Consider the following 26,927-nt stretch of genomic DNA (forward strand, 5'->3'; position numbering starts at 1 on the left):
AATCTGTATTCAGATCTACATACTTCTTCATCTATGGTGATTGATTAAATTTAAGGATCCTATGGATTTTGGTTACAATCATTCTTAAATCGAGACATTGTTTAAAATTTCTGTAGTGAATCACATATTCAAGTTTAGGTAATAATGTCGTCATAAGTTTGCTGCTATTGCTGTTTGGAGGTTTACGATGTTCAGGACACGATGGCGAATCTTTATGATGCTCGTGTAAGATTTTTGGATACTCTAAATCAACCTCGAAAATGTAACCAACTGGAGAATCATTGGAGATATTTTTAATTATTTCACAGATATTAGAAATATTGATGTCATCTTTCACCCATTCAAATGATCTACTTGGTAGCAGGGATCGTCAAAAAGAGTATTTTCAATTACACATTACTCAATTACTGGGAAATTGTTAATCAGAAAAAAGAAATTATCAATTACTTCTGTAATGGATAATATCGAAAATAAAATTATCAATTACAGTATTAATTGATAATTTTATTTTTAAAATTATCAATTGATAATGTAATTTGTAATTTAATGGATCCAATTACAAATTAATAAAGTAATTTGTAATTTCGTAGATCCAATTACAAATTAACGGAGTAATTTGTAATTTTATAGATCAAATTACAAATTAGTTTTGTAATTGATAATATTTTTGGTGAAATTACAAATTACTCCGTTAATTTGTAATTGGATCTACGAAATTACAAATTACTTTATTAATTTGTAATTGGATCCATTAAATTACAAATTACATTATCAATTGATAATTTTAAAAATAAAATTATCAATTAATACTGTAATTGATAATTTTATTTTCGATATTAATGATTATTCAATAATTGATATTTTTTTTTTCTAAATTATCCATTACAGAAGTAATTGATAATTTTGCCCTATAATACTACAAAAAAAAATATTAATGCCGAACCCTGCTTGGTAGGTACCCACTCATTGCTGCTCCATACAAATTATTTACATCAAAATATGTGAGATATGATATATCTTCATTGGGGTTATAATCATTACACATATACGGATTATTTGCTTTTGCATATCTATTTGAACACTGTGCCACTCCTCCTTTAATACCTTTTTCTACGAAATTAATCATTTCCACTTTGTCCAAGAGTTCGAGTTCAATTTCTGTATATTTCAACATAGCATCAAAAGCTAATCCAGGTGCAGTGTAGTAATGTAACGGATCAAGCTCATAAGTAGAGATACAACTTTGTCTAAAATTTTGAAAAAAGTCTGCTAACAGAAGAACATCTGTTTTTAAATATAAATCTGAATATTTACCGAGGGTGTTTTCCCAACGGTCAAAACATTCATATGGGAAAACACCTTTACAAGTTACTAACTGAAATTTATCTGGCTCGGGATAGAAACTTTTGGTAATTGATTTTGCGTTATTATCCAAAAATGATGCAAGTTTCTCAATACTATTGCTCATGAATCGGAAAGAATCAATAAATCGTAATTTAACAACTATTTTTTTTTTCTTTTTTCGTGGGAAATTTTCTGATCAACTGTTTTTGTAAATGCTATGTATTTTTCTTTATGGACCGGTAATAATTCCATATAACCTTTAAATGATGTAGCTAATAATTTAATAAAAAAATGTGAGTTATATCCTGAGAGGTTATGAAAAATGACTGGAATTATGCATAAATTTTGATAATTTAAATTACAATTAACATGAGCAGCGCCTCGATAATTGCCTGTGAAGTGACAGTGATCATGTACTTTCGTTTCATCATGTAAAAATGATTTATTACAAATGTGACAGATTTTTGCATTATGAAAATCGTTTAACTGTTGAGATGTTAATGGTTTCATTGGTACTACGTTTTCTAGGTAAGTTTTGACAGTTTCAGCTATTTTTTTCAACTCAGTCGTGAACCAGTTTATACAATTAACGTCACGTTTAAGATTAAATCGACATTTTGAATTGTCATATGTACAGTGCATATAATAGGCTACTCTACATGTGATATGCTTTTGATTACCTTCATTATCAGGTTCAAGAATACTTTTAAGATCGGCATAGATAGCAAATAGCACAGGCTCTTAAAAATAAAAATTTTTAAATTTTATTTTAACACCTTTTTCCGAAAGTGAAATTCGCGTATCGTTCATATTAATACAATCTTTTTGATGATTTTCATATGATTCTTTTATCTTAAAGTGATTTAAACATCTATCACACAAGAATAGTTTGTGTGCATTTTTAGAAATTTGATTTCCAACTAATCTTGAAAGATCCTTTATCAGACAAAAATGAAAAACTGGATGAATATTATTTTCATCACCTACTTCTACTCTACTTTGTACCATTAACAAGTGAATACATGGCTCATCTACTTTATAATATTTACTTAAATATAACGGAATAATTTCACAATTATTATCTAAACCATACACATTTATTGCTAAATCGTTCAGTTTTCCGAATTTTGGAACATCATGTAAGGTTGTGGGACAGTTGATACCCTCACATTTTAACACACTTTTGTAATCAGGATATGAACTTGTTCTTGTTGAATTTACAAAAACAGGATAAAGAGCTGCAGTAATAGCCCAAAGGAAACAACATTGATCGTTGTTTTTGATATTAAGTACTGCTTTTTTTTTGTTGTATAAATTTTGGTAGAGGTATCAATGTAGATTGTCCAGGTGATAAAGGTTGATAACGATTAATATTGACTTGCAAATATTCAATCTCTACAAGTGACCAACCAGAATCTCGTTCTTGAAAATCCTCGACTTTTGTTAGTAGTTTGTCAACAAAATTTTCCAGGAAATATTTTTTTATGTCTGTTGACGGCAAAATTGCTTCATTTTTAACATTAAAGTACTTAATTTCTACAACTGTTCCATCATTTGTTTGATTACAGAATTTACAAGCAAGGACAAAGTTCACTTTTAAATTTCCCTCACTTGTTACTATATCTGTCAACTTTTCGGTAATAAGCTTTTCAGCGTCCAATGAGAAGTCTCATAAATTGAGATGTTGCAAGTTAATGACAACACCAGTGCGAATTCGATGTTGGAAAATATTTTCTAAATTTTTTCATCGAATCAATTGTTCTGTTGATTGAAGGCTTCCTTCAACGATTGAATGATTTTTAAACTTTTCATTTAAGTTTGCGAGTGCTGCAATTATCGATTGAATTTGTTGTTTTTCACCAAACGATAAACCACTCGATTGCAAATGTCTGTTGAATGTAGTAATATTGTCACCACTTATTCGCACCCACTTATCAATGATTTCACTAGATTCATGATTCAAATATGGTAGAAGAGCATAAGCCTCCTCCATCATTTTAATCAAATCAGAATAATAGTTTGATGCACTCATTTCTTTCGACTATACTAGATAAACTTCAGAATTACAATGATGAAAAAGCGTGTTTAAAAAGATTTATATAGGATTTTGGATGACCTTGTAATGAGTACCATAATCCAAAAAAATTTCTTGAAAGTTCGAGAATATCAATTACTGAATTTAACTTTTATTAAACAACGATTTTCTAAAAATGTAGAGAGGGGAAATATTTAAATCAAAAGAACAATAATTTCAAATTTTTTTTTTTTTTTCATTTATTGTATTCATTATTTTTGTAACATGAAAATTTTTGATTATCGTGAGATTTACATTTCGTCAATTGTATCCATTATATTTTTTTTTTTTTGACATGTTAAATTTTAGATTACATTTCATCATCAACTATGAATTCAAAAGAATTGTTATCTCCACCATGGTACAACAATGATAATCTGTTGTTAGCGGCCAACTCAACCAATTTTTCAAATTCTTTATGATTTTCCGAAATTTTCACCGTTCCTGGAGGTAAAAATATCATGTAGCTATTTTAAACTGTTGCCACAACTTTTGTTCCATACACAGTTTCAAGTTCTTTCAAACCAGTTATCTCATACGTTTTAGACGGTTTTAATGTATCCATCTTTTTGGTTGGTAAGTACGTCTCACACTTGGCAATTTTATTTACTCTTGATACATCCATTTTTACTGTTTTGAATTATGTATAACAATGTATTTCTCACAGTTTCAATTGATCAGTGATTTTAAACATGAGTTGCATGGGTATAAATACAATGCATCCCCTCTGAAACAAAGATTCCAGAATGTTTCAATTTTTGATGCAATCATAAATTAAAACATGCATATAAAAAACGTTTGCATGATGTTTCATCATCATCCCCCGCTGAAAACTTCCAAAACATGTCAAGGCTGTGAATCAGCCCTGAGATCATTTAAATTCTTGCTTGATTCTCCAAGAAAAAATCGAATGCATAATGTTTCATCATCATTCTCGCTGAAAATTTCCAGAACATGTCAAGGCTGTGAATCATCCCTGAGATCATGTAAATTTTTTGCTTGATTTTCTAAGAAAAAATCTTGAGGGGTTGGCATGATGTTTCATCATCATTCTCGTTGAACGTTTCAGACTATCGAAAATTACATGTAATGAAAAAAAAATATAATTTTATAGACAATCGTTGTAGTGATCAAACAATAAAATTAGATGTTATAATTTTAAAGTGGGGATGAACATATAAATAGATGATTTACCAAAAAACTTTTCAGTTGGGTTTTACATTTTGGCATGTATACAAATTTTTGAGCGCATCATGGAAATGATATTGGATGTTCAAGGTTTCAAGCAGCCAAATAATCAGTTTTTAGTGAAAGAATTGGCGACTATTACAATCCAAGATAATAGTGATGGTATGGAAGACATTTCAGTGATAATTTTTAAACCGCCATATCAGTGGGAATATTTACCTGAAAAATATGAATGCATAAAATCGTGGTTGATACGTAATTATCATGGCATTCCATGGAAATCTGGAAAAATACCATATGATGAACTTCCATACATTCTTCATGTACTTGTTAAAGATCGAGACCGTATTTACGTGAAAGGAGATGAAAAGAAAAAATGGTTAGAAAGTTTAATTGACAACTCAAAAGTTGTAATTACTTTGGATGAGCTTGGATGTCCTTCGCTACATGTTCTGGATATGAATCATCTAAGAGATTGTGGGGTGCATAATGGAGAAAATAAAAAATGTGCAAAAAAGAATGTAAAAACTCTAAAAGCATGGTATATAGTGAATTTTCATGGAAAACCCCATTTGAAAAGTCATTTAAATTGTAGTGTTTATTGAAAAATATAACAAAAATGCCAAGGGAAGATATTGCTTGTCTTCCAAAGTATTTTTTCTTGAAGATATCCAGAATACATCGACGATATTTGGGATAAATTACCGGAACATTTACAACTCGATAGAGATATCTTATTGCATCGTAAATGTTACAAACATTACATGTCATTAGATCATACAAGAACTTTGAGAATTCATTGTATTGATTGTAAAAAGAAGAATTCATTCATTCAAATACATAAAATAAAAATGTATAATTTTTATTCCTTAAATAAAAATTCTTTCTCAAGATAAAAATCTGATTATTGTTGTTAAAGAAGTCATTTAACGTAAATAATTATAAATCATAGTTCAGAAAATATAAAATGAAAAAAGATAATAATTTTTCGTTTCAATAATTTTTTTACATTTCAAATACGTTTAGTTATGATTACTCATACAGTAAATGAAATATTTCAATTGATTATTCATAATATATATTCTGTCTTACTTCAATAAGTAACAGAGAATGAGAGCATAAACAAAGTGAAAAAGGGATAAGGGTGAGGAAAATATGATGCAGTCGACCGACTGAGTCAAACGTTAACGTTTCTAAATGAAATAAAATAAGTCGATTATTTTTCGACACACGACCCTTTCAACTCTTGCATGAATCACAGCTTTTAAGCGGAGAATAAAAGTATAGACAAAGTGAGGAAGCGGTGGCAGAGTGAGGAAAAGAAGATAGCAGAGGCATGAGCGACAAAGAAAACACGTTTAATTAAAAATCCAATCGAAAAAATATGTGTCTAAAATTATTTATCCATAGTAGAGATCGTTTACAAACTATTTTAATAATTAAAAAAAAAAAAAAAAATGTCATTTAAAAATTTAAACATTTAGCCATGGTGTATGATGCATAGGACAAAATATTTAGTTCATTTTCTACAGTCAAACTGATCAAACCATACCAAGTAAGTAGTGACTTTTGCTTCATTCAAGCATAAAAAGTGTGTTTTTTTTTTTAATTTTTATGCATTAATATGATTATTTATTGAGTGTAATTGTGAATTTCATGAATTGTTAAATGATAATTTATCAAGTGGGAGAATTTTTCTTTTTTGAAGTTTGAAAAAAATCGATTACAATCGTTATTACTTTTTAGAAAAAGATGTGCACTTTTATTTTCCCAGAGGCCTGGTTCGACCTACCGATCACCCTTCAAGGAATTACTATTCTAATGGCACTTGAAGATCATTGGGGAGAGACGGGAGGGATAGAAGGCGCTACCCTCACACTTTGTGGCGTGACAGCTACCTGCCTAACGTTCCCCGGTAACGTCATATGATTCCGGATAGGAGGAGACATCTCCGTCGTGCCACCACCTCCAAGCCAGGGAATCATTACTGTCGAAGGCAGTGATAGTGAGGTAGAAGTTCTATCTCCTTCACCTCCAACAATTGATGACGACGATAATTATGATGATGATTCCACTGACTATGATGATGGTTATGATACTGTAAGTCTTGTTTTATGATTAGTTTTTCTAGTTTTACTTATATGGAAAAAGTTATTAAAGAAAATAATTTTGATTCTTACAGGTAGATTAATGCTACTTGGGAACTATCATTCAAGAGATCATTACTTTTTTTATAAAAAAGAAAAAACATATTATAATTTTTTTTTTTAATAGAAAAAATTAACTTGAAAGAGAAATTGTTTTTACTTTAAAACCTTTTCCCATCATCTAACATCTTCAAGGCCCATCACCGCCATTTTTTTTCTACGGTCATTTTTTTACTGATAATTATAATATTATCACTGAAGATAATTTATCACCAATCAGGATCGGTAAAAATCGCTGCCGATAATTTATCAGTGTCGATAACTTATCACGGTCGGTAAGTCGGCAACTCATCGTCAAAGTTATCGCGGTCGGTAATTAGTGCGGATCAGAACCCACTTCTTGACTCGGCCGGTATTGCAGAGTGATCCAGAACTGGTCTTATATATCTACTAAATCAAGTTCGATGAATAAAATAATTAAGAACGTCCGGGAGTGCAAAAATGGAAAATTCTGGAATGAGTAGTTTAAATTCGGCGTGAAAAGAAATCAATGTTTATCAAAAAAGAATTTTAGTCATGATAATAAAAAAACTGGTTAATGAAGAGTTGATAAGTATTCTCGTATTTTACAATCAAAGTCTCTCCAAAAATATATACCACAACCTGTTATTCCTTTTGAAAAATCTACTCGTAAATCAGCACCTATAGCATTATCTGTAAGTGACGTTGATAAGTTAAAAGCTAAACAACTATAAAAGAAAAATCATAAAAGTATACAGCGAGCGAGTCAAAATAATAGAGTAAAATACAAAGATGATAAAAAATTTAAAGTCGCAAAACCTTCAAGACTCTACAACGCAATTTGTTTTCAATTGTGTTTCAATTAATCGGAATTTAAAATTCTGAACCTATAAGAACAGAACTTACTCAAAAAATTGTGATAAGAACGAAAAACATAATAATATATTGTCAATGACAGTGGATAGTTCTTCTTGGGCACAGAGTACATCCAGATCGATTCTTTGATTTTGATAACTTCAATGATTGTCATCGTATTATCTATGATGTAGCAAATCTTAAAAAAAAATATCGTAGATTGATTCGGCGAATAATTCCGGAATATTCCGCTGTGATTGTATTTAATTGAGGTGTCATGCTTCTACGATTTAGTATTTATTATTAAACAAATAATAAATATACATGAAATTATGTTTAACATAATGAAAAATACAGAATAGTGGAATGTAATAACTCCAATTTACGTATTGTATGTTGCACTATGCGATATTAAAGCTGTGGAATATATTTTTAAAATAATAGAAGCTTATGAAATTTTAAAATCATATTTATTATGTTCTAATGCTGATGAAGAAATTAAAATTTATCCTTATAATAACATATCAAATTTTGCTCCTGATGAATGGAAAACAGTTGATGGAATCACATTAGATCGGAATTCAACGGTATTTGAAAAAACAGACGTAGAAGCTACAAGTGATTGATTTTGAGGTCTATGTAGATTGGAGAAATAATCTGCTGAACTTTATTCTAGTCAATTAGATCTACACAGATATAGCAAGATCTTGTTCGATCTGCCGAGATCAATTAAAACTAATATGATTAAGCTTGATCGTTTTTTCGGCCCAACATATTTACAGAGATCCATAATTGTGCTAAAAAATAGATCTAAGAAGATCTGTGTAGATCTAATCTGTTTCCCTACAATAGATTATTTTTATCATTATATGAATAAAAATGGTTTCTTTTTTAGGAAACATTAGTCGTTATTTTGATTTAGATCGAACAAGACATTTAGATGACTATGAAATCACTATAGCGAGCAGTCCAAGACCGTCATATTCTTCTTTAATAGGCAAATTTTATGACCAAAAAAATTTAAACAACCACCCAACATGTTTGCCATCGCTTCATAAACTGATCATTGATACTTTGGCAACAGCATTGAAAGCTAAAATAAAAATATATATTCATGCTCATCAGTCTTCTAGGAAAGAGTACTTAAATTTTACGAGACATTTTCAATATAACATTTGGTTTAATTCCTCATGTGATTTGCTTTTGATAATCACTGAGATGCATGTTCAAAACTATTATTTTCCTCTAGATGCATCATTTCAAACATCATGGTCAGAGAATGGTATTGTTACCTATCATCAACGCTATCAAACTCCTGTAGTACAAATTCGAGATTTTTATGGGGTTTAGATAAGTTTGTTTATCCTATTCATTCTTTTAATAACATTTATCGTTGTACGGTTTACCAAAAACAAAAACATTGTAACAAATCTTATTAAATAAATAACTATTTTTTAGGAAAGTGATAAAACTTATTGTTAGCCAAAGATGTAGTCCTATCATAATTATGAATTCGCGCACTTCGTTCACACACAAATTAAAGATAAGGGATCTAATCTAGTAATACGTAATAGTTGAGTTACTCATACTCTCATAAATAATAAAGTGATGTTCACTTATTTAAATGTTACAATCATTCATGACATTCTATTCATCTTCCGTGAACACTATTATATTGTTAATGTAGATGTAATGTTACTAATGTGACCTGCTTCTGAACTTGTTGAGCTATTCTAATACTTGATATCCAGGCATAAATATAAGTTCAGATATGAAAAATTATCAACACATCGAATAGTATCAATAGCAATGCAAGTAATCATATTACTTATAAGTATAAATCTAATCAGAGTGTCATTTGGGGACATTTCTTAAGTACAAGGTATTATTCGAGGACATTTGTATAATTTAGGGACAGTCCCCAAAAAAAAAATCATGTATCCAACGAATTATTTGAGCCACTGGCCTATATATAAGGTATTATTTGAGGACACGACGTTACCACGTTGTGATAGATTTATTTTTGTTGTTTGAAAAAAAAGGTGAAAATGAGGGCAAAGGTACACTGTAATTGCATACGCTGTACTTGCAGGGTTTTTTTTTCGACGAACTCTTAGTGTTTAAGATTTTTTTGAATGGTATAGAGTTACGTTATTATTTAATTTAGATTATTTGGGCCTGTTTTGGAGGTTTTTTTTGAGATTTTGATTAGCAATTTCCAAAATTCATAAACTATTCCTGTATAAATTATCTCTTATTCGAATTATGAAATTCGCTACCAAGTAGTGTATGTCTGTTTGATGTAACCTAGTGTGTTTTCAATTTCGTCATTTTTATCACCTATCTAATAATAAAATCACTATTTTTTCAGAATTATTATCATTATTATTGTTATTACTGTACAATAGTCACATTATTGACAAGTTTTGATAGTTGATATAAGTCTACATGCGTTTATAACCATTCCATGACTACAAGATTCTATAAGACTTGTGTCAAAAACAGTCTGATAAAACAATTTATTTTTCATTCATTTCAACTTCTTTTTTGTTTAATTCCTGTACACTAAGCGTCATTAATGCCTGGTCCATCAAAAACTTTAATACCATCCGAGAAATTATCGATGGAGTAGTTTTTTTTTTCAAATAGAGATTCCACATCTAAATTAATTTAGAAAGTTCATGATTAAATACTCTTTTAGATAGTCCCTACAACGATAGAATATCCCGACTAAAAAATTTTTAAACCTTAATTCAAATAATAACAAGAAAATTTAAGTAATGATAATTATAATTTAATTATGAACTTAAGTTTATAATTACTATAATTAAACTAACATTTATAGTCATGACTATTAATGTGCACGATTATTTCATGATGACTGAAGAAGTAAGTTTAAATTATTATTATTATTATTATTATTATTATTATTATTATTATTATTATTATTATTATTATTATTATTATTATTATTATTATTATTATTATTATTTAAATTAAGGTTCAAAAATGTTTTAGTGGGGATAGTCTATTGTTATAGGGACTATCTGGAAGGGTATTTAATCATAAACTTTCTAAATTAATTTAGATGTTGAATCTCTATTTGAAAAAAAAAACTACTCCATCGATAATTTCTCGGATGGTATCAAAGTTTTTGATGGATCAGGCATTAATGACGCCGTGTGTATGTTGAAAATCTTTTTCAATTTGCCAACGTGGGAAAACACAATTTCCCGATTGTCAAATTATCACTTGTCAATAAAATAATCGGCGAATTTACCGACTAATTGTCAACAGTCGGTAAATAAGATTTTTCTGAAAACTATTACGATTGCAAAGAATCAATTGCAATCAAATAAATTATTTCATCAGCGCACGAAATGTACAATTCTTAACTATCAACATATTTCTATTGTATAATACAAAAAAGGTAATCCATGAATGTCTTTAATTTGTCACACATCCACAATACGTTCGTTGTATTTGGTATCTAGTGATTCATCATCGATATTTATTCATGTTTCATTCACTTGTATTGATTATAAATATTTATTTACACGCGTGGCAACAGTATTTATCCATTCTTATACACGTGATCGTCCGTTCTTTTTTAATTTAGACAAAAACCTCTCCGTGATGGTCTAATATATCACTTCATAGACTGTTGCTTTTTTATCACCTGATCCAGTTACTATATATTTGTCATCCGTTGAAATGTCACAGCTTAAGACTGATGATGATTCTTTGGACTGTAACATACATTTACTTACTGAGTGATATTCATTCAGACATAATAATTTCTTTTCTTATTTTTCTCCGATTTACATTAATTATTTTTTAAGTTTAAAAGAGAAGAAAGTATGTTTTTATATTCCATAAAGTAAATTTACCTGGAATATTGATGCGCCGTACGGCGTTCGCCAAGCATTGAGAAGGTTATCTTTGCCGGTTGACACAAACCATTTGCCGCAAGCAGCAAATTTCAACGACAATACGCAGGATTCATGTAAATGAAGTGAATACTTATCCGATTTATTTGCATGTAAAACTTCAACATGAGAATTTTCCATTCCAACAGCAAGCCACTCCCCAGTAGGGCAATATCCTAAAGAAAATATTTGGGAGGTGAAGTCATGCTGTTGAAGTTGCCTTCCTTCTCTTAAATCCCAAGATCGGACAGTATTATCAAGGCCACCAGTCCAAAGCTTTGACCCATCAGCGGAGATGTCAATACATGAAGCTCCATCGGTGTGGCCTTGGAACTGCCGAACCAGTGATTGATTTTGAAGATCCCAGACAGCTATATTGCCATCACTACAGCAACTAAAACAGACTTTTGAATCTGGAGATATTGCTAGAGCATAACATGCAGGTGCTGCTGATGTCAATTCCGCTTTTATCCTTGGAGTTGGACTTGCCAAATCCCAAATACTCAATTGGCTCGCTTCACCACCAACAATTAAAGTCCTCCCATCAGGTAAAAGTTTTACTGATCGAATATAATTATCACGTTGGAGACAATCTAATTGTGATACAGGTTTTGAACTCCCATTTGCTTGTCCGATATCCCAAACTTTTACACAACCTTTACCACCAGTGTAAACGTATTTCGTAGGATTAGATATCGTTACCGCACACACTACTTCCCCGTGAGTTAGAGTACTAATTTGCCGAGCATGTCGGGGTATTCCTGGACCTACTAAAGCGTCAGTTGGGAATGGTGCTGGTTGAAGCTGTCCTTCGCCATTCATGTGAAACGAATAGGCTCTGAAAATTTATTTGTTATTGTTTTGATGAAATTTTATTATTTTTTTAAACTTAACTTTAACTATTTCTAATGAAGTGATTATTTTTTGTTATTTCTCATTAATTTCAGCTTTAGTTGTGAAGAGGATAAGTGAAGTGGTACTTACGGTTTACCTCCGGTAAGATTACTAAGTCCATTAGCAGAAGGAACTCTAATGTGACCATCAAATCCAAGCTGGAAGATTTTTTTCGTTAATAATCAAGGTATGGAATGAGGTTTTAGATATAATAATATTTACTATAGATGTCCTAGCGTAGGGTAAACTACTGTAAGATGATGGAGATTGCGGTGGTTCATTGGCGCGGGACTGCAATGCTTGGTATCCCTGCGGTGACGTTTGCTGCGATGGTTGATGATATCCTCGAGACGTTAAGGGTCCAAGGATTGCTCCCATAGTTGGGGTACAACTGCGCGATCCCTTCGGTGCCATTGGGGTTCCCGGTTTGTCGATCTACAATAAATTTCATTAATTAGAAGGATTAGCATTACTGTATGACCTTATCAATATGGATCATCTAATTAGTTAATCATTAAAGCTGATATATCCTATTCAGCTTAGTATTGTTATGATAAATTTAAAGACTTTTGAAATTAATTTGAAGTGCAAGCCTTGCTTTGTTGCAAGATCTTACATCTTTACTTTTCAGTGAGGGTGTGCTCCTTGCTGATGAACTTCCACTCCGTGACGGTGGCCTTTCTTTCAATGACGTTATACTTCCACTAGATATTGGCGCACTGCCATGACTTGGGGCATTTATCTTCTCTATACTTCCGTTTTCACGATGATCCAAATGGTCTCCGTTAGCATGTGGAGATGTTACTTCCTTTTAAAATGAGAGCATATTTTTTAATTGTTATTCTGTTGTTAGACTGGAAGTTTTATTTTATTATCTGTTTAGGGCATGACAGAAATGGAATGTCTCATCAATAACATTAGTAACATAAAAAAAATTAGAAAATATCGAATTAAATTGTATTTTAATATTCAAAATATATTACATACGATTTAAATCGATCTATTAACTGATTCCTTCAAAAGCATGATAAAACCAATCGTCACAACAAAATAGACACAATTTCGGTCAGAATTCAAATATTAACATTATTCATTAGATACAATATATATCATATCATTAATACCAATATATAACCAAATGATTTTTTAACAACTATTTTAAATAAAATTGATTGAAGTCTATATTTGACATTGATGTGGACAAAGTCGCAAGGGAAAAATAGCTGAAAGTCAATAAGCCATGAAAATACCTTTTAAATTGTAAAAACAAAAATACTTTGTTTATAAAAGATTCTTACATATTCTTGGGGTAAAAATTCACTCCATGTCAATTTAGCATTAAAATTGATCGTTACTTTAAAGTGAAAAAATTTTTCATACGGATAGATGTTTTCATCAAGTTTATTGCATTCTATGCTAATTAATTACTGAGAAGTGAAATTTTACCCCTAGTAAAGAATTTTATTTCACTCTTTCATAATAATATCGCAAAAATTAATTTTCTAAAGTTTGTTTTTTTTTTATAGTTAGATTGAGTAGAAAATGTGGAAAATTAAATCATTAACATACCTCATTAGCCACATCAACAACTAGATCTTGATCACTCTTTTCCGCATCACTATCCTAAAAACCAAAAATCCGTTAAAACTATTTCCTCTAAATAGTAATTGTGTTTACTTGAGAAATGGATGGAAGAATAATGAAGGAAGTAAGTAGGGTAAAAAAAGTTGATAAAGACTCAAAGTAGCTACGTGTCATGCAAGCAGCTCATCAATTCATTAGGTAAGGGGGAGAGGGCACGTGAAACGCGTGCGTGAATACAAAACGCTTGTATGGCGCGGCGTGAAACCACCTGTGCACGGAAACGATTTCGCGGTCGATGAAGGATAAAGGGGTTGATTTCGTCCGGTCATTCTATTTTCCCCACACACTCTAATCATCACGTGAATGACAAAATCAATCCCTGTCAAAGAGCTATTCAATCTAGTGATTCCAATCACACCGTTAATTGTTACTAATCATTATTACCTTTTTTATTTTATTAATACTTTATTACTTGTTCATTTCTACATCGTTTGTTAGATAAAAGATTTTATGTCAGTTTAAAAATTATTTTTCAAATAAATGGTTAATAATTATACATAATTAGATCAAAAAACATCTGATACTAGCAGGAATCAGTAGCGATTAATTTCAGCATTTACTCTTTGAAGTCTAATTGATAAGTTCTAATCAATACATTTTATCATCATTTTGAATCTATTTTTTTTGTGTTAAAAGCTCTATCATTGCCATGAATTGATTTGCTAACATAGCGGAGAGAAATTTAACACTGATTTTTTTATTTGGAGTTATTAGTTCTAAAGCTCATAAAATCTATCTAGATCTAGTTAATTCAATGCTATTAATTGATATCTATACAGCATACTTAATCATCTTTACCCTCTTGAGATTCAATTAGGTCTTATAAGATCCCGTTAAGATATCATCTCATTTGAATCGAATCTCTTTAGAAATCGATTAAGATTTATTAACCTACACTTCAGCTTTTTTTAATACCTAGTCGAGCAAAATAAATTTACTTTTAGATTAAAATTCACAATCTTGGCAGATAACGTATCCTTTTCAAGTATTTTTTGTTGAAATCTAACCGAATTTATCTAACAATATTTGATCGAATTAAAAAGACTGAATCTGTTGAAATGTAGATGGAGCGGATGTTTCTTAGTGATTGTATTTAGAAGGTAGTTTGAAGAATAGTAAAACAAGAACATGTCGAATTTACTCTATAATAGTAGACTATGGAAATCAATCTATCAATTATAGATTTATGATTTATGTAAATAGTGTAATTGAAAATTAATTCTTGATGTATGTTTAAAAATGTCTCGGTACGAGTATGATGGCTCTCGAAAATTATTGTTATTATTGATGCGAAAATGTAAACTTAATATGTGATAGTAATTCTTTGCGTTGAAGTGCTAAAAGTTCATCAATATTGGTCTCAAAATGCTTGTCTATGTGTACTTATTATGTGTGACAATTTTTTCCTAGACGATAACTTGGAAATGGATTGAGATTCGGACTTAAAACTGAAAATATTTCAAGTGCTGTAATATGAAGATCATCGAAAAAAAATTCTGTTCACATCGATTCGAAAATTGTTTTATCATCTTTAAAAAACTAAAGTAACATTTTCATCGCAATACCCGTGTAGAAAGTTCACCTTTTCATTCTAGAGAGATAAAGTTTTCTATGTGAATATTGTAAACAATGACATTGACTTCTAGGTAAGACAAATTAACCATTTGCAATTATATATTTATTTAATTTATATTTTTATATATTTATAAATCCATTATAATTTACCCAGTGTTTAAATAAGGCAACTTTTTCACTCTCAGTGAGAAAAGTATCGTTTTCTGAACCATTTGTTGATCAGTTTTATTGCAAGTTTCGATTAATGGCAATTGATCTGAAAGATTTAATAACTATTTCGAATAGACATTAATGATTTAACCATAAGAATAAAATATTTCTTTCGATACAAAACTTAAAACCAAATATCTGTTAATAAAAATAAAAAATAATTGTATTAATGATTAAAATCTAATTGCTCAGATAGATTTCCAGGTTCTCTATAACATTTCGTTTGTTATTTTAAATTTAAAGTCTTGAAACTTTTATTTGAGGAAAATATACCATTTAAGCTGTAATAGAAAATTAAATGAATTTAAATAACTTCATACTATCCAACCCTAAACGAAGTGATAAATATGAAATAAATAAACTAATAATGTATTATTGACACTGTGTGTATGTTGGTAGTCTGTATTATGATAAAAAATACTCAATAGCTGATATAGATGTAGAACTAAGTGAGCGAGACGCAATAAATTTGTGTGCTGAACTTGAGTAAATAGAGAGGCCGTGTGGTAGTATTGATTTCAGTGGTATTACAGGGTGACGAGAGAGGTGGTTTCAGTAGAAAAGAGAAGGAGAAGCAGACGGGTGGTTTCGAAAGGGTGGTAGTGGTGGATGATGGTAGTAGTAGTGGTACAACGAAGGGTGTCTCCTACCCCCTTTAACCTGGCCACTCTACCGTTAAATATGATACAAATGTTATCATCCTGTCTATTCCATAGCCTGTGTAGTACTCAAACCACGAGCGACCATCAACCCTTCTCTTTTTTTATCGACTATATCTTTTTTATCCCCATCCCTATTTCATCACTTCAATCTACCCCTCTACTCTCTGGCTTTCTTCTCACTCTCATTGCGACGGAGATGATGGCATTAAGGCTAGCTCTATTATTCCAACCCCTTAACCACTCGACTTTGCCTCGAGAATCCTCTAATTTTTCTTCCCCCCTCCTCCGGTATACTGCTGCCCCCATTCACCTTTCTTCTCCTCTACTTCTACTATGAGCCTATGTCCTTTCGCTTTTTTTTTACTCTTCTTGTCTTTTATTTCGTCTTTCGCTTCACGACTATTCTTTCTACTTTTTCATGTCTTGAATCATTTTCTTCCTTTCAGTCAACAGACGCCATTACGAGAGAATAAGTAGCGCCTCATCGATGTTGTGTATTGGATTTAACAACTAAAATTAGATTTCAATGAGAATAGATTATAAGAGGTTGAAAAAAATGATGGTACTTAAAAGTTTTTAACATTTTATTAAGGAGTAAATTTTTTTAATTTACACTGCACAAATAAAAGTATAATAATAGTTGTGTTTGTGATGGGGTAAAATTTACACCACAACTTAGACAAAAATTACTTTGAAACAGTTAAAATGTGATCAACAGAAACAGAGTACTATTTTTAATAAAATGGTGAAATTTACCTTAAGATATAACAGAGTTTAGTTCTTACTTCATAATGAATCATCTATTTAATGCTTAAAAAATACTTTTTATAAAATAATTGAAGTTGTAAAGTATTCGTTTTTATATTCTCAGGATAAAAAAATATTGCTTTCATGAAATTACTTGTCACAATCAAAAATGTTTAATTATTTTGCTTGTAGAATGTGCAGAAAGTATAATTCAATTCAAATCTATAATTTTCGTACATTAAAATGGAACTAAAAAATTTTTACTTTCATTACAAAAAAAACGGGGTCTTCTTCGAGAAAAATCTGTTACTTTTACATAAGATGATCGGTTTATAAATTCTTTAATAAGTCAGCAACCACGTTCAAAGATATTTTCTTTCATTGGTTTGATAAATCATCTTTAAAGACAATTTTACTTCACCAGTTGAAAAATTTTTTCATCACTCCTAACAAGTTCAATCTATCGTCCATCCGAGTAGAATTTATTTTAGGCATGCCTTAATACCTATTGTGTCCTTATTGAGCATTGAATGGGTTAGTGTAAATTAGGTATTTCTAACTTATGCCTAATATTAGTTATGCCTTATATAAAGTTGTTTTTTGGATGAAATAAGATTTTTCTAATTTCGCACTACCCAATAACTTCCCATTTACAACTTTAACTGACACAATGTCTTTATTCGTCATTTATTAGGAAATTTTTATCAGGTCCGCATAGGGCTAACAAAAATTACATCTGAATTAGGCACATATTACATTATCCTCATTAAAATGTTTGAAAAACGAATCAAAAAGTTGTAAGGATGAATTAAAAGTAAACATGTAACAATATAAAAGATTTACATTAAATTAGGTATTTTTTTTTTAATTCCAATAACAAAGTATTTTAATAATATAAATACTTCCAGATATCCTTTGTGCTTTCAATAATAGTTAACTGTTTTTATTAAACCTTAACTGGATTATGTTGACTGGAAATATATTGTAGTTTTAGACAAAATAAATAATTTAAAGGTATGAAAATATTTAAACCATTATCATTATTTATTATTGAGATTTAAAATAAGTAATGATTTACATAAATCTGTTAAAAAATTATACATATGGATTCGTTCATATTGATATAATAGTAATAAGTTTTTAATTGAATGAATAGCCGAGCGGGTAAAGACACTGGTCTCAGATGTGAGCAAGGTAGCGATCGTAGGTTCGAATTCCCCAAGGAACAAATTTCGGCATCTGTATTTTCGCGGAAATTTGATTTAAATACGTTTAATAATTAAGTAGTAGTAAATCATTTATTTAAATTGTATGCCAAGTATTGCTTGGCGTTTTACAATACTTCCACCTTGCAAGTTTATATTTTCTTACTCTCTGTGTCTCACCCCCTTTCTCCCTCTTCACTATTTCACTACTTTCCATTTCTCACCTCAACTCTCCCCCTCGCCACCTCACTACCTCATTCCCACACCAATACTTCTCCTCCTTTCCTTTACTTCCCTACTTGCCCGACACACTATTACACACATAGTATGTCGGGTTGCATCTGCAGCCGACTTACGCCCTAACCATTGTATCACATTTGCACGAGGACACGGGGAAACTGCAGAAAACCCGTGTCGATACAATCGGCCTCTCCGGAGTAGAGAATAATTAAGTATTTTAACGATATAAAGTCATCAAAAATAAGGTAATCAAACGAAACTTAGTTTTAATATTTAACTTGCCTTAATTAGGCTTTCCTCACTTGGTCCCAATAGGAACAAGCGTTACATTCCCAATTTGGGTCTTATGTGGTATCCCATTTGGCGCCTAACTTGAATTTATGAAGTTCGAATGAGGTAGAAAATAAAACATGAAAATAATTAAAACATAGATTGTAATGTAATTATTTTACATAAGAAAGAACTTAATTTGAAGATCACATTCAATTAATAATCAATGCACATTTGTAATTAAATGGAGAAAGGAAAAGACAAAAAGCGAAACACAATTAAATAATAGTATGAAAATATAAAATTAAGTATATTGGAATTAAATAAATGCAGGTTCTAATGTTGAAGTATTATTTTACGATTTTTTTTCATAATATCACGGAGAAAATAGTCATGACCATATTTCTAGAATTCTAGAAATCTTTACTAGAAACTCTTTCACTCATACGGATGATCGTTGAGTCGAGCAAAATTTACTAGAAATGTATTATCAATAGATACTCGAGGTTTACGATGAATTCTAGTAAAATTTACTTGACTGGAGAATAATTTTTTACAAATATTGTAGCTAATTCAATCAAATTCTTCAACAACGAATTTAAAAAATTGATTATTTGGTAAAATTATCAACAATAGATTTCATTCATGTAACGTATCATCTACTCTGATGTTTAAGAAACATTATACTCTTTAAATTCTCTATCGCAAAAATCGTGGCGGTTTACGCAGAAAATGCAAGAAACCAATTAATAAAAATAATTGAAATAATTAGAAAATTATTTTTGATAGACTTCATGTCTATGCTGAACACCTATTTTACGTATTCACAGTTTGTTGACGAAAGATAAATTATGGATTAGCTTAACCGTTTAAGGATAGGAAAGTTGTGCCGGATCAGAGCAAACGGAAGTCAGGTTTTATAAAAAATATAATAATTTTTATTTAACAGCACTAACAGGCACACAATACTATACAACACTTGATTTACTGAACAAAAGAATGAATGTTACTTGAAAAGTTATGAATATTGATAAGATGATCATTTGAGAATCACTGAATGTCTGTAAAATTACTTGACTTGGTGTGTTCGATATTGCTGGCCGTTCACACGAGCTCAACACGCTTGTCAAGTCAAGTCAAATGGTGATTGTGCACGTGGCGTTAGCCTATCGAGCAATGCAATGTGAAATTAATTATTAACTTCCCAGTGGGAAGTTATAGTAATGGGTCCGATTTTGCGAATCCCAAATTTTGACATATATCCACGTTTTAAGGTCCCCAGAGTCGAATACGATCGTTTTCCAGTGGACGTCTGTGTGTGTATGTACGTATGTGCGTTCGGAATTATATTTCGCTTATTTTATAATCTTTTAAAAAATATGAATATTAAATAATTAGAATACTTGTATGAAAATATGATGACAATATTTCATCGAAAAAAAAAATTTTAAAAAACAAAATCACCAATGAAAGAATTTTGAACTCGTGTCAGGATTGAGAAAACAGCGTTAAAGACGCTATAATAGTCAATAATAATTGTTAATAATATGGAATTGTGTTCATAACAATTGAACATTGTTACTAACAAGTGATTATTGATCATAGTAATATTTAAATAATAAGTTTTAAATTGTTATAAACAATAAAAATAGGAACCCATTCTATATATATGAGTACTTTAAACGCATAATTTTTTCTTTCACTAAAAAAATGTTACCAACCGTATGACATAAATGAAAACATACTTTTTTCGTGTATAACAATGAATTTGTTGTAAATAATGAAAAAAAGGATGTATGGGGTATATTTGAATTCTTCTAACGCACAATTTTTTCTTTTACTGAAGTAAAGTAACTAACCATATCAAATGAATAAAAACACACTCATTTCGTTTATAACAATTCCATTTGTTATAAAGAATGGAAACGGGTTCTATTCGAATTGTTTTTTCATTTTTTCCACTGGGAAGTTGGTCGTGTGGACCTTTCGAGTCGCACCCAGACCACTGCAGAGCACTGATATTTTAACTAAATGTACTGTGAATTGTCTCAAAATACTACTCGATTTGGTTATAGAATAAGAATATGAATGATCTTGTAGGTTCAGAAATGCACTACAACTAATGATTGACTCACAAAAGATAGATTTTAGAGAACAGAATTAGAATGTCGTGTACACATGAACGAGAACAGGAAAAGAGTGGCGACAGGAACTTCATTGGTCAAGATGGACACTGAAAATTAGTCAAATGAGTGACTAGAATTAGAATTATTGATTATTTGGTCGATTGGTTATCGACCCAGTCCCAAGATGGCCGCCGAAGTTCCTGTCAGCTGATAATTCAAACTTGAGAATTAATTAATTCTCAACATGCCGCCCGCCATCAGCAACTGGTTGATGATTGTCTTCTGGTTGATTCTGCTGCTGGGCTTTTGGAGTTGGATTGATTGGTAGAATGGCTAGTTTGACGATTGGTCTGACCAACGTCGTTATTGGTATCTTCGCCGTTTGCTACTCGTAGAAGCCCGTCATGCCCTGGGTGCAATTGAATGATCCTGACGAGTGGCCATTTCGTGAGGGGAAATCTTTTATCTGTTAGCAAGGCTAATGCACTAACTTGAATTGTTCTGTTCCTGAAAAACCGCTTAGGAATAGCTTGTAGTTTTTGTAAATAAGATTGTGACCACCTGTACTAGAACTGCTGTGATTGTCGTTGAATCTTCCGCCATCGATTTTGAATTGAATGTGCAGGTTCTGAGGTTGATGGTTCAGGAACAGTGTTGAGTGCTGACCCAATAAGAAAGTGTCCAACAGTGAGTGCTTAAATGTCTTCTGGGTCATCACTAATTGGCTCTAGAGGTCTTGAGTTGAGAATGGCTTCGATTTGTGTCAGAAGTGTGGTGATCTCTTCAAACGTGAAGAGTGATTCTTTTACTGTTCTCGTAAAATGAAATTTAAGTGAATTTACTACTGACTCCCACTTGCCACCCATGTGTGGTGCTGCAGGTGAATTGAATGACCATTGAATGCCGTTGGTGATGATGAATCTAGAGATGACCTCATGTTCTCTGGTGAATCGTGTGAATAATTTTTTGAGTTCTATATCAGCTCCTATGAAATTTCTGCCACAGTCAGAATAGATTGTCTGGCATAATCCTCGTCTAGAGGTGAATCTCCTGTAGGCAGCAATGAATGCTTCAGTTGAATAGTCACTAACTGCTTCCAAATGAACTGCAGAAGTTGACATGCAGACAAATACACAGACCCAAGCCTTTCTAGTCTTGGCTCCTCTGCCTGATGATGTTTTGATTGTGAATGGCCCAGCATAGTCTATGCCAGTATGAGAGAATGGCCGCAAAGGAGTGATACGTGATTGTGGCAATTGGCCCATGAGTTGTTGTGCTCTCATGCCTCTTTGTCGAGCACATTCGATGCACCGAAGAATGAATGTTTTTACTGGAGCTCTTCCACCCATGATCCAGTAACGTTGTCTGATTGTTGTAAGTGTAAGTTGAGTGCCACCATGTAGTGTGGTTAAATGATAATGTCTAATAACAAGAGTGGTGAATGGTGAATGTCGAGGTAGAATTGATTGATGTTTTGAATCATGACTCAATTGAGCATGCTGAAGTCGTCCCCCTACTCGTAGAACTCCTTCTGAGTCAACGTATGCTGTGAGTCTGTTGAATGAATGATTTGGTGGAAGATTTTGATTGTTAGATAAAGTCCTGATTTCTTGATGAAAATGTGCTGCTTGAGTAGACTTTATCTAGAAGATTCTCGCTTTTTCGATGTCATCTGTCGTGATTGATAATGATGGACTGGTAACTGGTGAATGTCTGAGTCTTAAAGTGAATTTCATGATTAGGGCAGTAATTCTAAATAATCTATTGGGTGTTGAATATCAGTTAACCAAGTCTTATTGAATTATTGTATCTTGAATAGCTGCTATGAGTGAAATTCCAGGACAAGCTTTTAAGTTGCAAGCCTCGTCAGCTGGTGGTGAATTTACTGACCAGTTTTCTTGAGTTTCAGCTAACCAGATGAGTCCCCTCCACCATAGCGAGTAATCTTTTAATTGATTGGCTGTAATGCCTCTTGAAGCACAGTCCGCGGGATTTTCTTTGCCAGAAATGTGGTGCCAGTGCGCGTCTGCAACTAGTTCTTGTATTTGCACTACTCTGTTCCTGACGAAGTCCTTCCAGGGTCCTGCATTTGAATTGATCCATGAATGAGTGATTGAAGAGTCCGTCCATACGTGAATTGAATGTATGTTTACTCCATGGAGTGTAGCTCGAACATACTTTGTGAGTTTCACTAGGATGTATGCAGCTGTTGACTCTAGCCTGGGGATCGTGATTTGTTTGATTGGTGCTACTTTAGTTTTCGTACAGATGAGTGTGATTTTGGGCCCTGTGGACGGTGAATTGATTTTGAGGTAGATTTCTGCAGCCATCGCAAGCTGTGCAGCATCAGAGAATCCATGAATTTCTACAGTTGAATGTGTGAACCCATCATGGAAGTAAGATCTCATGAAGTTGAGTGAATTGTTCTCTGATTATCAGCCAGCGATTGATGATTAATTGTGGGACTGGTTCGTCCCAGCCGAGGTTGTGTAGCCAGAGCTCTTGAAGAAGCATCTTTGCTCTGATTGTGATAGGTGCTACAGGGTATAAAGGTGGACTACTCCTCGTAGGTATACCTGGTAATTCTGCCCTTCTTATTACGGGACACAGGCTAAGAGCCACTATCACCACTACCTCCTTATATGTCCACAATTGAGGCTCTGCCTTGATGTGTGCGTCTTGAAAAAAAGAATGTAATGATGAAAGAATAGCAGAATGCAAAATTATAAAAAGCTACCAAGTATCGCCTTGCGCGCGCTGCCTTTTGGCGCTCTCGCTAACAGCCGGTCTTCAAAACCAGGCCACGCGCACGTTATCGGTTGGTTCCTACCGCGCATTGCGATACGAGCTTGCCGAATCCAAGGAATGCCTAGTGCTCCTAAACTGACTGGATGCTCGAGTAAACCCGACAGCAGAGTACTTCGAATCCGTAAATGCTCAGTAAGCCTAAACCAACCAAAAATGCGCAGCCCCTCCAGGCCCCGCATTCTACGCATAGAAAGGGTATTTTTTGAGCCCTCGCAATAGAAGGCCGCTGTCAGAGCTCAGCAACGAGTCTCCGCAGAGGCAACCGATATCAATGATAATATTATAACCAAAACATCACGGCATGCGAACCACGGGACAACCAAGACGGTGTTAGTACCGTCCTGACTTCAGGTGGTCGGGTGCCGTCCCCAAATATCGCAGAGAATGCCGCTATTAGAAGGACAGACGAGCTCCGTCTTCTTCAATTAAATCTCCATCTCAACATTAAATCCACGAAAGGAGCGTTTGCACTTGTGAAAGAAAAGCAACTCGATGTACTGTTATTACAGGAACCCTACTCCACAAATGCCGATTCACAAGGCTACGCAGTTAGAGGATTTGGCCAAGCCCTAGTCGCTGCAAAAACCCATAAACAGGAAAAACCCAAATCGGCTCTTGTCGTAGTTAACCTTCTTCTTAAGATGCTCTATATCGATGAACTTAGTACTGCACACTATACGTGTGCTCTCATTGAAGGGCTTGGTTATTCATTTTACGCTATTTCACACTACTTTCAGTTCAAGGATCCAATCGAAGTTCACACCGACCACTTACGAAGGGTCTTGACGACTCTTAAAGGCAAGCAAGTTCTTATCTGTATGGATGCGAACGCCCGATATTCTCTGTAGTCACCAGACTTCGACACCAGAGGGGAAAAGCTTGCAAATGTCTTTACCGAATTCGGTCTGAAAGATCTCAACAGAATCGAAGAAGGTCCCACATACAGCTCCTCAAGAGGAGAATGGTACATAAACGTGACCATAGCTTCGACAGTTCAATGTCAAAGCAGCTGATTGGAAAGCCTTCGGTAAATTGATGCCCGAGCTAGAAAGCTCACTTTCCGCTGGACCATTGCTGGACTCTTCGATAAACATTGATGGATTCGCTGACACCCTCACAAATGCGTTAACAGATCTTTGCGAAAAGTGCATGCTGCGTCGAAAAGCACCAAGGAAAGCGAATCCCTGGTAGAACAACCATTTGTCTCGACTAAAGCGCAGTGTATATAGGCTGCGCCATAGATTTCAGTGCATTAAAAAGCTTGGTGCCGATACCCACCGAATCACAGCAGTGAGACTTCGATACCGCCAGCAGGTAAGAAGGCACTCCCAAGCGATAAAAAAGGCGAAAACAAAAAGCTGAAAAAACTTCGTCATAACCCACGGAAACGAGGAAAAATAGGGTGAGGTATACAGGATTGTGGCCGTCACGATGCGAGCCGAAGAAGTTATGAATGCACCTCACATCGAGGAGGGTAATGAAACTCTAAACTTTCAAGAAACAGTCGAGCGATTGCTGGCAGTACACGTGGTCGATGACCATCCAGAAATGAATACAGATGAACAGAGCAAGATAAAGATAAACGCTCTCAACCTACTCAACACAGATGATGCAGAACCATTCAATAAAGAAGAACTTAAACAAGTCGTCCGAACGCTCAAGAATGCAAAAGCTCCAGGGCTAGACTTGCTGGAAGTGGAGGTTGTTAAACGTGCAATCGCGTACCTCCCAGAAACATTTTTAACATTATACAACGGATGCTTGTCTCAAGGCGTCTTTCCTCGGGCTTGGATAGAGGGAACAATTCGTATGCTCCTATAGAGTCCCGACAAAGATGTAGCAGACCCTAAATCGCATCAAATTTAGAGGCAAGAGAAATTACAGGGATACAAACAATCCCAACTACCGAAAATATAAACCACGCCTCAGAAGGAAGAAAGACAGGCACGAATGTAAACCGCCGAAGATTACTATAGAGGGTAACAAAATAAAGTATCTAGAGGTAGTTAAGTACCTGGGGGTCTAGTTCGGCAGAGACCTTAACATATCCACACATATTCATAAACGACGGGCGCAAGCGGAAAAGTTATTCCATAAGATGAAATAACTTCCACGAATGCGTTGGGGACTTAATTATCACACTTGTCTAACTAAATATAGGGGGTGCTTCCTTCCGGTGATTGCTTATGCATCCCCGGCGTGGAGCAATTTAAGTAATACTAAAGATTGGCTAACGCTTGCGGCCGCGCAGAGGGGCGTCTTGGGAGTTGTCGCGCATCTACCCCAAGGGACGGCCTCTGCGTAGCGGCGGGCGTCCCGCCTATACGCATAGCGATCGGTGATATAAATGCACGATATACACTTCGTACCAACGAAGCAATTACGTACAACAATGTTAGAATCTCTCTGAACGACAGAGGAATCGTCGACGTCGATAATGAACCTCAGGTTACAAACACTTAAAATATGGCAGGCAGAATGGGATGCGTTCGAGACGGGTCGTAAAACACACCATTTTTTTCTAAACATAGCAGATAGAAATCTGAAGAATCCGCAAGGGGGTAAGAGAAAAGAGAAGGGTAGCGCGAACGGGAGCAGCAATGCCCAACACACAGAATCCTCCGCCCCGTAAAAGTAGTAGGTCGTTGCCAGCGCCGTAAAAACATAGCTCGTGAACTTTATTGATCCATACCTGGGCGTTGTCGGAACACCTAGGCACAGGTTGCCTGCAACCTTCGCAGAACACCTGTAACCTGTGGATCAAACGGATAGGAATTTTATTCTTCATTCTTCACCTCACTTAACGATACTTAACAATCTTTACTAACAATAATAATAATAAAACTTTCATATATTTCAGGAAACACCTAACACTAAACATTTTCTTTTAGCTGTTGACAATATAATGGTGCTCCCCTCACACCATGAACAACTGAGGCTGCTGACCAAAGCTGATAAAACTGGTACTACGGGAGACCGAAATCCAAA

General features: G+C 33.3%; 1 protein-coding gene across 4 annotated transcripts in view; it reads right to left on the reverse strand.

The window, feature by feature from the left end:
- Positions 1–10,636: 10,636 nt before the first annotated feature.
- gro (groucho) overlaps positions 10,637–26,927 on the reverse strand; it is a 57,475-nt gene continuing 41,184 nt past the window's right edge. For all 4 annotated transcript variants that reach the window (XM_035090431.1, XM_035090430.1, XM_035090433.1 and 1 more), the window contains 6 exons: positions 14,022–14,075; positions 13,069–13,260; positions 12,675–12,887; positions 12,543–12,610; positions 11,520–12,396; positions 10,637–11,378 (listed from right to left, as the gene is read on the reverse strand). In XM_035090431.1, the coding sequence (XP_034946322.1) occupies positions 11,271–11,378; positions 11,520–12,396; positions 12,543–12,610; positions 12,675–12,887; positions 13,069–13,260; positions 14,022–14,075 (1,512 nt within the window). In that variant the 3' untranslated portion in view covers positions 10,637–11,270. The remainder of the gene's footprint in view (positions 11,379–11,519; positions 12,397–12,542; positions 12,611–12,674; positions 12,888–13,068; positions 13,261–14,021; positions 14,076–26,927) is intronic.

The sequence above is a fragment of the Chelonus insularis genome, unplaced genomic scaffold (genome assembly GCF_013357705.1).
Source record: "Chelonus insularis isolate UGA/USDA-ARS -01 unplaced genomic scaffold, ASM1335770v1 contig_77_pilon, whole genome shotgun sequence".
NCBI lineage: Eukaryota > Metazoa > Arthropoda > Insecta > Hymenoptera > Braconidae > Chelonus > Chelonus insularis.